General features: G+C 37.4%; 2 protein-coding genes and 1 pseudogene across 2 annotated transcripts; 2 read left to right on the forward strand and 1 right to left on the reverse strand.

The window, feature by feature from the left end:
• The window catches only part of LOC146450389 (uncharacterized), a 286,459-nt pseudogene that overhangs the window by 198,665 nt on the left and 74,587 nt on the right, over positions 1–13,207 (forward strand).
• LOC146450404 (uncharacterized) lies at positions 7,810–9,934 on the forward strand. Its single transcript, XM_085100398.1, has 2 exons — positions 7,810–8,347; positions 8,768–9,934. The coding sequence occupies exons 1-2, from the start codon at positions 7,825–7,827 to the stop codon at positions 9,226–9,228; spliced, it is 984 nt and encodes a 327-aa protein (XP_084956524.1). The 5' UTR covers positions 7,810–7,824; the 3' UTR covers positions 9,229–9,934.
• Positions 10,060–12,385, reverse strand: LOC146450405 (uncharacterized). The gene is made up of 5 exons (XM_085100404.1): positions 12,142–12,385; positions 11,325–11,653; positions 11,040–11,187; positions 10,537–10,738; positions 10,060–10,382 (listed from the first exon to the last, which is right to left on the reverse strand). The coding sequence occupies exons 1-5, from the start codon at positions 12,370–12,372 to the stop codon at positions 10,075–10,077; spliced, it is 1,218 nt and encodes a 405-aa protein (XP_084956530.1). The 5' UTR covers positions 12,373–12,385; the 3' UTR covers positions 10,060–10,074.

Raw genomic sequence — 13,207 nt, forward strand, 5'->3', positions numbered from 1 at the left:
GGGACTCCTTTGTATTCTGACCAGTAATATTAAGTTTGTATGATCTCTTACTCAGGGGGTAGATCATGTGATTTATAAGTTCAGTTACAAGACACACGGATATTTAAGAATTTAAAAGCATAAAACCACTAAAGAGCATTAAAGCTCATTAAAGGGCATTACTCATCAAAACATCTAAGCTAAAAAAGTAACAAAAGACGAAGGAAGACTCAATGAAACAACGCAAGCCTTAAACTTATCTAACAAAAGAGGAAGACTAAAGATTTAACATGAGACTAAAAATAACTATGAAAGGAAAATGTTTTATTTTTTCTTCGTTTAGGGCGTGTTACTTGTCCGCTCTCTTGTCTAGGACCCCTTTGGATATCACCCTCGCTGCTGAATGGGCCATCCTGGCAAAATAAAGATTACCTTACCATTTCTCTTATCTATTCTCTTAAGATGATGTCACACGGGACAATTTTTAACGACAATTTTTAGCGGCGATTTTAAATCCATGTTTCACAAGACAACTTTTAACGCAACATTGTTGCGACAACAGTATGTTACACGGGACGATTTTTAAGGCAACATTGCGCACGCGATCAATAACAACGTCAGTATTTCCGCAGAAACTACATTTGAAATACTTTCACTGAATGTTGCTTTATCTTCTCCAATTCTCATGACCTCTCTCAGCTTACATGCCCTCAGACTTTTTCACACTCCTACTAGCTCGTCTAATGTGAAGTTGAATTCAAAGTGCTCCTTCGGTCTTTTAAAGCGGTTTCTTTTTATTCTTTCGCTGCTTTCTTCGGCAATTTTAGGGACACGTCCCACAAAATTAGTCTCACCTTGTAGAAAGCGATGAGTTTACACCTATCGTTGTTATCAAGATGTACTTCTGGTATAAATGTCTCGACCGGAGCGGCCTCACTGTCAACAATCTCCGCCATTTTGTTTATTGACATGAAAAAAGAAAAAATGCTGACGTTGACTGATCACGCGTTGTGCATTCTGGTACGATGTTGCGTTAAAAGTCGATGGCGAGGGTGTTACATCATCAATGCATCGCATTTTCTAAAGAAAAATCAACTTTGTCACCAAAAACTGAAAGTGGGTATTTGCTACTAAATGCATATTTGCTACGAAATACATTTTTCTAAATAAATCGTAAAAAGTGCTAAATTGAATTATTCGAAAATGGAAGCAGTTCTTCTTTCAAAGCGCAAGCCATATGTGGAAAAATTATTTTGTTATAAAGAAAAGAAGGATATTTATGAGGAAAAAAGATTCCAGTACCTTCAAAAAAATCTTCAACTTTAAGGTCGAGTTTACTTCATAGCCTCAGACAGGATTTGGTTCAAAAATTGACGTGGGAAAGAACAAAAAATATTTCAGCTCGACGGGGGCTTTGGTGGAAAATATCTTTTCGTAAATGACCTTTAGAATAATCAAAAATATAAAATTTCTAATTATTTTAGGGTCCGTGTACCTATGACTGAGTATTTGCTACGTCTGTCTGATGAAATTCCCGATATTTTCTTCACAATGCTCGTAATTCTCTTCATTGTAATGTGGCCACGAAAAAGAATGTTTAAATGAGAAGGTCTATATCCCAGAAACATATCTTAACCCTTTAGCCCCCAAGAGTGCCAATTGGCACATAATTCCATAACTCTTTCAATATTTGACAGATTTCTATGAATTTTTGACACAGAGATGATCTTGTGAAGATCTACTCATTAAAAGGATAAAATCTTAACCCCCTCCCATATGTGATATGTTGACCACCCCCATAACTTTTCAACTTTTTTCCCCTAGAAGTTGTGGGTCTTAATATATCTCTCACATTAATGAACGTGTTGAGAACTGCAAAATGAGCTATAGTTTAGAGGTATACCTAATATACACAAGGATTGGGACGTTTTTGAACTTTAAAATTTTTACGTTTTAAGGCCATTTATCTCAAAGCCATAACTTTTCTCATTCATAATTATATCAGTTATAAACTACATTCATGAGTAGCTTTAAAATGGTATATCATACATGCATATTGAGTCTGTAGTCTTGGATCCGCAGAAAATGTCGTTTTGCCTTGGGGGTTAAAGGGTTAAGAGGGAATGTCTACTAACACCGAGCGAGGGGTGGCACATGATAAAAAGTGAAAGTCCGTCACAAATTGACTAAGGATACCCTATGGTAGTTCTAGTAATGTGATGGTTTTGATTTCTCGGAATTCTTTTTTTAACCCAGAAAAATTGAATAAAATCTGTTCGGGCCCATTAGTGTCTATAAAAGCACCCAAAGTAGACGTGTCCCATACCTTCTCTCAACTTCGCTCTGTTTAATTCGCATCGATAAAAAACTCATTTTAAGCTTGGAAATGTGCAGTTGAAGTGTTTACGAATCGTTTGAGGCCAATAATAGATCTCTGCTTTAGTTTTGAGGGTCATGGGGAAGGTACCGAAAGTTACTAAAATTGGCTCAGTCGAAATTCTCAATTTGGCGCACTTTTTCAGGAGAGAGTTTCCCTATCCGGTAAAACACCAAATCACTTGAAATTTAGAATTCTTGATTGACGAAATGCCGTTCTAAAACCAGGTTTAAAAATCAGTTTCGGGCTTTCTATCAGTGCTGAGAACTAACGCTCTCAAAATCCCGATAATTGCAACATTATCTGTCAAGAACTGTAAGCGATACACATGTTGTTTCTGTCAAAATCAACTAAGACTTTTGTATTTTTTTTTGTTGTTTCCCTCAATATTACGATGAACCAAACAACAGAAAGCTCATATTTAGCTCACCTTGAATAAGATGTCATCTAAGTATCAGTTTCTTGGCTTAGTGTACCACACAAAGCCATCATAGCTCGAAGGGTTGATAATTGATCTCCTTCAGTGACCAATGACTTCTGCTATCGCATTCACGTCACTTGGCAAATGCCAATTGAAGGGGCAAAATCCTTTCACGGTGACAAAACCCTGTCGGCTCATAGAAAATATTAACAGAAATATCTAATTTTAAAGTTCTCCACAGTCATCTCAGAAACTGCCGGACTTTATAATCTTCCGTCTTCGACTGTTTTTGACTGTACTTGTTTCGGTCACGCAACGGCTTCCTTCGGAGTGATTGGTTTTTCTTACATATGGCCAAAAACGAAAAAAAAAATTCCAAACATCAGGGCGCCTGAAACTAGTTCCTTTAAAGTTATTTGAACATGCAAACGTGACTGTTCACGCATTAACGCGGCTTTTGAATTTCTCCGTGAACACTGAGTGATCGATTCAGGTTGTTTATTTCACGACGGTCATGGCGTGTGCGTGAATGGTTTATTCAGCAAAGATAATTACTTGAATGATGTTTTAACGAGAGGAAATTGAACAGATACCGGTAGAAGGTGATATAAGAAAATTTTGAATTAACGAGAACTTTTTCAGTTTCTCAACCAGAATGACGTTCGTTCTTTTCGCATTTGTCGGTTTGCCAACATAAATAGCAGCTATAAACAAGATAAAAGATATACAGACAGATAAAGAGTTCCGTTAACAGTACCTGATAAAGGGTTGGGTGCATCAATTCTTCGTTAACAAGATCTTTAAAAAAGTTCAGTTTTCTGTTTAATTGTTAATTTTCTCTGATCTGTAGCACTTGTTTTTTTAAATGTGTTTATTTTAGTTACAATGATCTGTTGTGTTCTTATAAACACCGCCGTTGTTCTGATTGAAACAATTACCAAATATACAAAATTTCTATATTATAAAACACTTGTAGTTTTTTGTATTTACGCCGTGTTTAAAGAATTTTCTGATGATTGCAATCATTCTAACGGCCATTTCGGTCGTGGGTCCGTGCACGTTTCGGCCATTCAATATTTTTGGTTTACTTTTCCTAGATAAAGAACAGAAAACAGTAAAATCGATACCTTATTTTTTTTTCTTTTCTTAGGTATCTCAAACGATCAAACTGTTTTGGCTTGCAACATATCCTTCTCTACATTTTCATAATTTTGCACTGTAAACAACTGTTTGAGTTCATGGAAAACGCCCAAATGTCCTAAATTTACTAGAAAATCAAAAGACAATTTCTCCTTTGGCAAATGCAGGAGTCATTAAACGAAAAACGAAAAAACGGAAGTCAACTTCCGTTTTTCCTTTTGTCTTTTTTATGTAAACAAAAAACGAAAAACGAAAAACGGAAGTCAACTTCCGTTTTTCGTTTTATGTGTAAACGAAAACGAAAAACGAAAAAACGGAAGTCAGCTTCCGTTTTTCCTTTTGTCGTTTTGTCGTTTTATGTGTAAACGAAAAACGAAAAAACGGAAGTCAGCTTCCGTTTTTCCTTTTGTCGTTTTGTATGTAAACGAAAACGAAAAACGAAAAAACGGAAGTCAGTTTCCGTTTTTGCTTTTGTTGTTTTGTGTGTAAACGAAAATGAAAAACGAAAAACGGAAGTCAGCTTCCGTTTTTCCTTTTGTTGTTTTGTGTGTAAACGAAAACGAAAATCGAAAAACGGAAGTCAACTTTCGTTTTTCCTTTTGTCGTTTTATATGTAAGAGGGAATGAAAAAAAAAATCGAAAAACATGCGTTAACTTCCGTTTTTCTTTTACCTAAAAACTAGATCTTTTTTGTTTATCGTTTTTTTGTTTTCGTTTAAAATGCATGCGGGGTGAGGGCAGGGAGAGGCGGTTAGGTGAGGGGGGTGGGGTGATATATAGCTACTAAGAACGCGGACGACTTGGGGCGATTTGAGTGTGGTGCACCAAAGGAGTCTGGCTCTAATCCAGGATTGGCCAATGTAGTACTTTGATTGGCATTTTGGTTGTGTAAAAATTGGCTCAAGCCCGCTAAACTGCATCTTGTTTCATGCATCATGGACGGGTTCAACGTGTACAGGACATACATTCTTTGGCGCGGTCAGCAAAGAGTACACTTCACAGAAGATGACATAACAGCTGATAGAATATCGGCAGTTTTTAGAGTGAGTAGTGTATTTTTGAGTTACCTTCATTGTCAAATCATCTCCTTGAATGTTGCTGGCTTACGTTGGAAGTGACATTAACCTTACGTACGCTTGTGCTGTTTAATACTTGGGAATTGCGATTCTATTTAAAAACCGAAAGGGGTTTTCCTCGGTCATAAAGGATTTGGTTACAAAATTCTGTAACATTCAAGACCCATTTGAAGTGGTAACTGCAAACAAATTGAGGATTTTACGAAACGCGTTCCTAAAAATACCGCTTAAGCTGAGATAATTTTTAACACAGTTTACGTTTTATCAAGCTATTAATTGGTGATCTGTTTTCGCAATGTTTGTAATTCCATATTACAAGCGCATTACAAGAATAAAGACATTGAAAATATGTTCGAATTTCGTAAGATACTCTTGGCGGGAAAATGTTCAGTGTTGTTGCCTAGCACGTGACCATCCTGTTCTCTGATTTTCTTTTTCCGTAAGATCTCAGAATTCCACGGTTGTGACTTTTGTCAAAAATTTCACGTTTTATCAAGAATTATGTATTTAGATTTATTAGTAGATTTCCGCCGATATTATTCAGATGTAATCATTTAGGAGTGAGGAAGGAAGCCATGCAGAAGTAAATTTTGAATTGCATAGATTTCCCACGCGGCAAAGCCTTATTTGTGGTTGCCTAGCACGTGACCATCCTATTCCCTGATTTTCCTTCTCTGTAAAATCTCAGAATTCTACGGTAAAACATTTGCCAAAAATTTCACGTTTTATCAAGTATCAAGTATTTAGATTTATCAATGGCTTCCGTCGATGTTATTCAGATGTAATCAGTAAGGAGTAAGAAAGGAAGGAAGCAGTTCACGAGTAAATTTTGTATTGCAACTATTCCCACGCGGTAAAGCCTTATTTGTGGTTGCATCATTGGAACTTTTAGATTTGCTATCGTTTCGGCGTATAATCTTGTAAATTACAGCGGTTACCAATAACACGCGACCTATCGCCTTCAAAAGACTCCGATAAAGTTGCGTTTTGGTGGACGTCAATAAAAGAAAAGCCCTTGAAATTAATATGAATTCTGAGAACATTTCAAGGCAACAGAACGAAGAAGTTGACAGTTTTATCCGCTGACGGATGGTAAACTTTATGAAAGCTGATTTCTAAGACAGGCTATCTCAAAAATGCGCATTGTTTAGACGAAGCCGTATTTTTTTCATGAAAGATTTAAAATCACCACACCTGACAATTAAATCGGCGATCATGCAAGTGAGCAAAGTATCCGCGTGCAGTGAAAATCGAAATTTTTAAAACCTTTTATTTGCGCTTGATCTGGATGGAGAATCAATTCAAATAAAGTTTACCTTCTCTTAGCGAGGTAAAATTCTTAGTTTCTTGCAGGATTACCTTGGAATCTTGTCAGAATTCAAAATAATTTAAACGGCTTTTCTTTGATTGACGTCTACCAAAACGCAACTTTATCCGACTTAATGAATGCCGTAGGTCACGTGTTATTGGTAACCGCTGTAATTGTTATTGTCCCTGAAAAGTCCTCTGTAAAGGAAATTCATTAAAGTTTGTATTGTATTGTTGCCTAGCGCGTCCCTATTTTTCTGCCCGACACTTGATCCCGAAATATTATTATATTCTTGGATATTCAATAGGTCCGTCTACTATTTGCCATAGAAATTAAAATACTTGAGCGTCCACAAATAATGGTTTTCCTTAAGTTTTAGAAAATGCACTCGTTAGATTTTTTCCATTTTTTGTATCCAAAAAAACTAACAAAAAAATGACATAGTGACGCTGCTTTCATGTAATTTTAACAGAGAGATCCCCTGTAAATGTTGGTTTTGCACTTTCATGTTTTTTGAAGATACCCTCTGTTAGATTTTGGGTTTTTTTTTGTAGGCGAGTTACGCTTTAAGAGAACTGTTGTTTGTAAAATTTCACGAAATTCTAACGAGCGGTTCCTTAGAAAACAGTTAATTTTCATTAAAACGACCAGTCACAATTTTTTGGTCAAATGCGCATGCGTAGCTTTTAATTCGGTGTTCTCAGCAAAGATGAAAAGCGTGTAAAAAGGCTTAGCTCTTCGTGAACTCACTTTCTTTGTTCGGTGATAAATGAAGAAGGATTCACAAACGCGAAACTAAGTTATTTTAAGAGCAAAACTCACCTTTGTGATCCATTTGGTATAAAATCGAGGGATCGATAGTATTTGCTTACCACAACCCTAGCGCGCGCTTAATAGCATCACTAACAGAATCTGTAAAGCGCACGCAAACTGTGTTCGGCCACCTTAAATGCTCCGTATATTTACACGTTTTTTCAATTTTGTTAATTCTTAGCTAGTTTTTATTGTTCTTATTTGTTTATTTGTTTGTTTGTCACTTTTTCAAAATTTTCTATTATATCATGTACCATTTTCAGTTGGGAATTATTGATGGTTGGCGATAAAACCAGGAACACGGAAAATTGCGGAGCAACATCAAAGAGCATGAAATAGAATGAAATCAATTGATGAAAAATATAGAATATATCTATGAAAACTGAGTATAAGACAAACTAAATGATAAAAAATATAACATCGGCTCTACTAGAATGAAAGAAAAATCTTTGTGTAAAAAAGGTTTTGTTCTGGAGGACATCCGGCCACAATTGTGCAAAGGCTCAACTTTTCCCGCCAATTTGGTCACATGCCTTGCCGACTGTCTTGTTTTTCTTCTCCGCAAGGATAGGAGCAGTCATATTAATCCCTTTACTAACACTTTTTTAATTGCACACCTGCACACCTAATATTGATATATGTTTGCAGCCGATAGCTACACATATACACGGCTGTAGTTTTTTGTGAGTCTATAGGCCGTTCTCAATACATGTCAAATTGCGTATGTTTCCAGGTTGAGCGAAGTAGCCTTTACCTCCAGGAGGACTTCAACAGGGTTGCCCGGTTCCCGAACTCTTCCGGCAGTTTTGACACAACAGTGTGGCTCGACAGAACCTCTTTAGAAGTTATGGGGACTGAGATAGGTGCCAACAATCCACTGAACGTTCAAATGCCATCACCTCAAGAATTTGGTATTATGAGCATGCCTGGTACCAGCACTTCTAGTACCAACGTCACACCCGCTTCCCGTAATCATCTATCGACTCCTAATGCGTTTTCTCTTCAGAAGCCCAAAGCACCTGGGGAGCTTCGGAGAAAAGTTTTCTATGCTGAGTTTGACGCGGACAGTTCGAACCCCGTTCCGACGGGCACAGCATATTTAAAACTTAAACCCGAACAGTGCAAAGTGACAGAGGTTGCCCAGTTGTGTAAAGAGTACCTGAATATGGAAGATGATTTGGTTATCATAGATACAAATGGATTTGAGATCCTCGACAACCCAAGTACTCGAGGTAAGAACCAAACAGTTTTACCCCTAAAAAAACATTTCGCTTACGTTTTCATATGTAGTTGAATTGCACGGAAAATTCTCTAGGGCTATTTAAAGAATAACACAAATTCGTCTTCCTAATATTGAGTATTGTTCACCATTAATTTAATTCTGCTTGATTTTAATTGCTCACACTACGTTATAGACATCATTTGTGGGTAAGCCACTCTCTAAAATCTAACCGGAAGGACTGACTCCTGATAGCTGCCCTGCTGAACTCAGTTAAAGTGCTAGCCATCATTGGTCATGGTTTGAAGTTTTTTTTTTTTCCAAACTAACGTGTTGCTGGGAGCAAATAAATGAAACAGTTTCGTAAACAAGCTTCAACCACGCACTTTTTAAAAGTTTTAATTGATTATTTTGTTGCATTTCGTTAAACTAGGGCCTGAATTCTGGGGGAAGGGCTCTATGAAAGTTTACGCCGTTAAAGAGGTGGAGTACGAGCGAATAAAAATAAAGAAGGCAAAGACAGCGAACAGGTTGGCTAAAAGCAAACGGGGTTACTCTTCATCAATCGCCGAATATACCAACAACAACTTGATTCTTGACAAACTGGACGAAATTGAGGGTTCTATAGAGCGAAACGCCAAGTGCTGCAAAAGATTGCACGATTTGGACAGAGCACTAGTTGCAGCATTTAAATGCACCATTTGCCTCAACACTACGCCTGCCCAGAGAATTGAGTATGCGGGTTGCTGTGACCGTCTCGTTGCGTGTGTAGACTGTGCGGATGAATGGTACAGGAACACCGCATCGTGCCCACATTGCAGGGATGAGGATGGCCGTAATAAGAGGAGACGGGCCCGTGGCTTCAAAAGTGTTGTTGAACTAATCGAAAATTAAGTTTATGTTGTTTTCCTTGTAAAAAAAATTGCTGTAGGTTCTTGACTTACTCGTTGACGACCAGTTTGTCCTTATTTTTTGTTCCCGTTGAAATTGAACTTGAAAAGTCCAGTTCCGAATTCACCAAGACCGCTGGAAAAAAAGAGAAAAGACGCATTTATTCAGGATTAGCCTCAATATGAAGTAAAATATTAACAAGTGTTAGCAGGAAAGTGCTAAATCTGTGGGAAGATGAACTTTTCACAACTCTGTGTATTGATTTATTTTAGGATTCAGCACTTTATTTCCTTCTAACATTTGTGAATATTTTGCTTCAGATTGAGGCTAACCCGGTATAAATGCGTCGTCCTTTGTCTTTTCATCCAGTGGTCTTGGTGAATTCGAAACTGGACTATTATTCAGAGGTTTTTCTTCTGAGTTAAAGCAACAGTGTAAAGTTTTCGTTGCAATTTAGTGCCAGTTGTTCCATTTTATTTCCTTTAGGATTTAACTTGATTCATATTTACAACAATGAATCAAATGGATGTTATTTAACAGAACAACAATAGAGAGAACAACGCAAAAAAACCTATCGGAAACATGCAAAAAATTCCTCTATTTGTAAAATTACCAATCACTTCATTACTCGTATAGTAATGTAAAAGTGCGTTCCTGTTATTTCAATAAAAAAAATTTGCTGAATATGACTTTAACGTGTCATAAAGCAGTTTTGACATAAATCACACAATACTCCTCTACCAACAGTATGGGTCATGTGATGGTACGAGAAACTTATCACCAACTAAGACCAGAAAGTGCGAATAATTTGTTTGATTGCCACATTTCTAAGCACGAAAACAATAAAAATTATTGGCTAGAAAGGTATCTTGTTAGCCGAATATAATATAAAATGGCATTTCTAAATAACGCATGGTTGTCATTTGCAATTGCTTGAAATATGGTGTCAATGCGGGGAAACTGCCTTCTGAATTCTCTTTCCCTGGCATCCTTTTTCGCCGGCTGCTGCCTCAGAGTATCAATTCCAAACTTCTGTTCTGTAGTCAAAGTCCCATTGTACATCTGCACAGCTGCTTGAGGTGCGGGTACAATACTTGCGTCGATATTAACAGCCCTATTGTTAGTGCATCTTCTTTCCAGTGGAACACCTTTCCCCGTATAACAAAGAACGTTTTAGTCAGAGGGAGCGCAGAATTATGTTTGCATATTCACTGTGACAAATTTCAATAAATCTGGCGATATTTTTTCATCACCACAGAAGCACGCTGTTTACTTATAAAATGATATAGTTTATCTTCTTCAAGCTACCTGGGATAGGATGTGAATTCCACGAACTGACGGCATATTGAAGCCCAACTTCTACAACCTGTCTTGTGACCCATGAGACGCAGTATTTGGTCACCTCATCTTCCATGTCAATAGTGCCCTCATTTTCCATCTGGACAAGAGCGCGCTTTATGGGGAAGTTAGTCCTGCTGTTCACTTCTACCCAGAGTCGTTCCACGGCATGATTCTATGCAAATTGAAATAAAGGAAAATACGTCTGTCTTGTGTCAAACAGAGAAAATGGATAATTCCTTCACAACCCTGGGTCTCAACCGGCATAATCATGGTACGGCGGGGGTTTGCTTTCTTCAGTTAACATTCCGCATAGTTAGTAATCGTTTGTATAAATTATAAGATAGCCAATAAAGCGGTTATTCCAGCTACGTGTTGTACCTTTGTAGCAGCCGGATATACGGCAGCTGGAAAGAGGCGTCATTGCCAAGATTTATTCAGTTCTACGACTACTTTCTCCAGATGAACGCAATTACCTGCCTTGACTGTGTCTGTAGGTAGGGCTGCCTTGAACAGTTGTGACGTCTATTTTTCAAAACATCTTGAATAAACAACACCAGCAAGAATTCCTTCCCATGATCAACTCTTATCTGATCCCACATGCCATAACGAAGAACAGTTTTTCTAGAAGAAGATACAAGGTGTTTTATCATAATATAAGCTACGAGTTCACCTTTTGCTTGATTTTGTTATTTTAAAGCTATAAACATGAGAGAAATGTTACTTCAGTTTAAATTAATTTAAGATAGGAAAAAGCTCACCTGAAAACTTCCTCGTAGATAACAATGTTGTTTTTCAGGGCCATTACCGACGTAGCAGTGATAAACGAACTATTACCATCAACAGCAATAACTTCTGTCACACCATAGCGAATCAGTTTCTCGTTTTGGTCAAAATGAAGTTTATGGCCAAAGTATTCGGCATAATAAGGTATTGGATTCAAATGACGGTTAGTTGAAGTTTGCCGTTCTTGATGGTACTGTGGATTGACACGTTTAAGTGCTTGTCCAACTCTGTTTACTCCTATTTTCAGGCCTCTTGAATGCCTGATGTGCCCCGTCATCATTTTTCTTCCATAAGAAGGTCCAACCTAACATAGAGGTAGAAAGTAGAGACCCCATAAAACGACGCCTGATTGCAAGTAGTAGTAGTAGTAGTAGTAGTAGTAGTAGTAGTAGTAGTAGTAGTAGTAATAGTAGTAGTAGTAGTGTACCAGAACCATTTCCAGTAGCAGTAGAAGTGGCAGTATTATGTTCATGCGAAACTTAAAGAAGCCATTGCCCACTTTCGACATTTCGTGAATTTGATTAGCTCTTATTCTAAATACGTCCGAAATGAAGTTGCCTGAACCTAATTTATCATCGTTTTCTCCATACACAGTGTCTTTTACCACTGATGCATTTTACTACAGATCAAAATGGCTGCAAATTCGCATGAAAGAGCCAATACTCTTTGAAAAGATTAACAAGTTTTTCCTAACATGGAAAGAAAACTGAACCGATTATTCTCCACTGTTGAATTCACTACGGGAAATGGGTTAGAACGAAATTTAGGGAAAATTGAAATAAGCTTACTAACCTCAGCAACCGCCGACAAGACTACCGCGTCCAAATCTTCTCTCGATAAGTTACGATTACGAGAATGAATATTATTTCTCGCACAAAATCTTCGAACCGTTCTTTCAGACAACCCTACAACTTCTGGATAAACTTGCTTTAAAATTATACTTATTTCATTGTGGGTTTTCTTTTCGACTTCCACCAGTTGTCTTACATACTCAACTGCATTCATGCTTTCTAACGCGGCCATCTTGATTCAAAAGACCTGCCAATTTACTGTACATACTCGGAGTTTGGAACTGCTGACCAAACAGACCTCGAAGCAGCCAGGACACTGGCTAGTCTTGAGTCTAAGCACCCCCTCCCCCAACTCCTTAGTACCCCCCCTTCTTTCTTCCCTCTTTCCCTGTCCCCATATTCGTTAATGTCTGTTAACGCCTTAGCACCCCCCAACTCCTTAGTACCCCCTTCCTGTTTCCCTCTTTCCTTGTCCCCATACTCATTGATGTCTTGTTTCTTTTCGTCAACAACAAAAAAGGAAAAACGGAAGTTAATGTGCGTTTTTCGTTTTTCACTCCCTCTTACATATAAAACGACAAAAGGAAAAACGGAAGTTGACTTCCTTTTTTTCGTTTTCGTTTACATACAAAACGAAAAAAGGAAAAACGGAAGTTGACTTCCGTTTTTCGATTTTCGTTTTCGTTAACACACAAAACGACAAAAGGAAAAAAGGAAGTTGACTTCCGTTTTTTCGTTTTTCGCTTTTTGTTTACATAAAAACGACAAAAGGAAAAACAGAAGTTGACTTCCGTTTTTCGATTTCGTTTACATACAAAACGACAAAAGGAAAAACGGAAGCTGACTTCCGTTTTTTCGTTTTTCATTTTCGTTTACACATAAAACGACAAAACGAAAAATGGAAGTTGACTTCCGTTTTTTGTTTTTCGTTTTTTGTTTACATAAAAAAGACAAATGGAAAAACGGAAGTTGACTTCCGTTATTTCGTTTTTCGTTTAATGACTCCTTCATTTGCCAAAGGAGAAATTGTCTTTTGATTTTCTAGTAAATTTAGGACATTTGGGCGT

This window comes from Pavona decussata, unplaced genomic scaffold (genome assembly GCF_977016875.1).
Source record: "Pavona decussata unplaced genomic scaffold, jaPavDecu1.1 SCAFFOLD_468, whole genome shotgun sequence".
NCBI classification, from domain to species: domain Eukaryota; kingdom Metazoa; phylum Cnidaria; class Anthozoa; order Scleractinia; family Agariciidae; genus Pavona; species Pavona decussata.

Coding starts and splice junctions, on each gene's coding strand:
- LOC146450404 (XM_085100398.1), top strand. CDS start 7,825: ATGTCAAATTGCGTATGTTTCCAGGTTGAGCGAAGTAGCCTTTACCTC. Junction 8,348..8,767: donor CGACAACCCAAGTACTCGAG/GTAAGAACCAAA, acceptor TCGTTAAACTAG/GGCCTGAATTCTGGGGGAAG.
- LOC146450405 (XM_085100404.1), bottom strand. CDS start 12,372: ATGGCCGCGTTAGAAAGCATGAATGCAGTTGAGTATGTAAGACAACTG. Junction 11,654..12,141: donor TCTTGTCGGCGGTTGCTGAG/GTTAGTAAGCTT, acceptor CCTCTATGTTAG/GTTGGACCTTCTTATGGAAG. Junction 11,188..11,324: donor ATCTACGAGGAAGTTTTCAG/GTGAGCTTTTTC, acceptor ATCTTCTTCTAG/AAAAACTGTTCTTCGTTATG.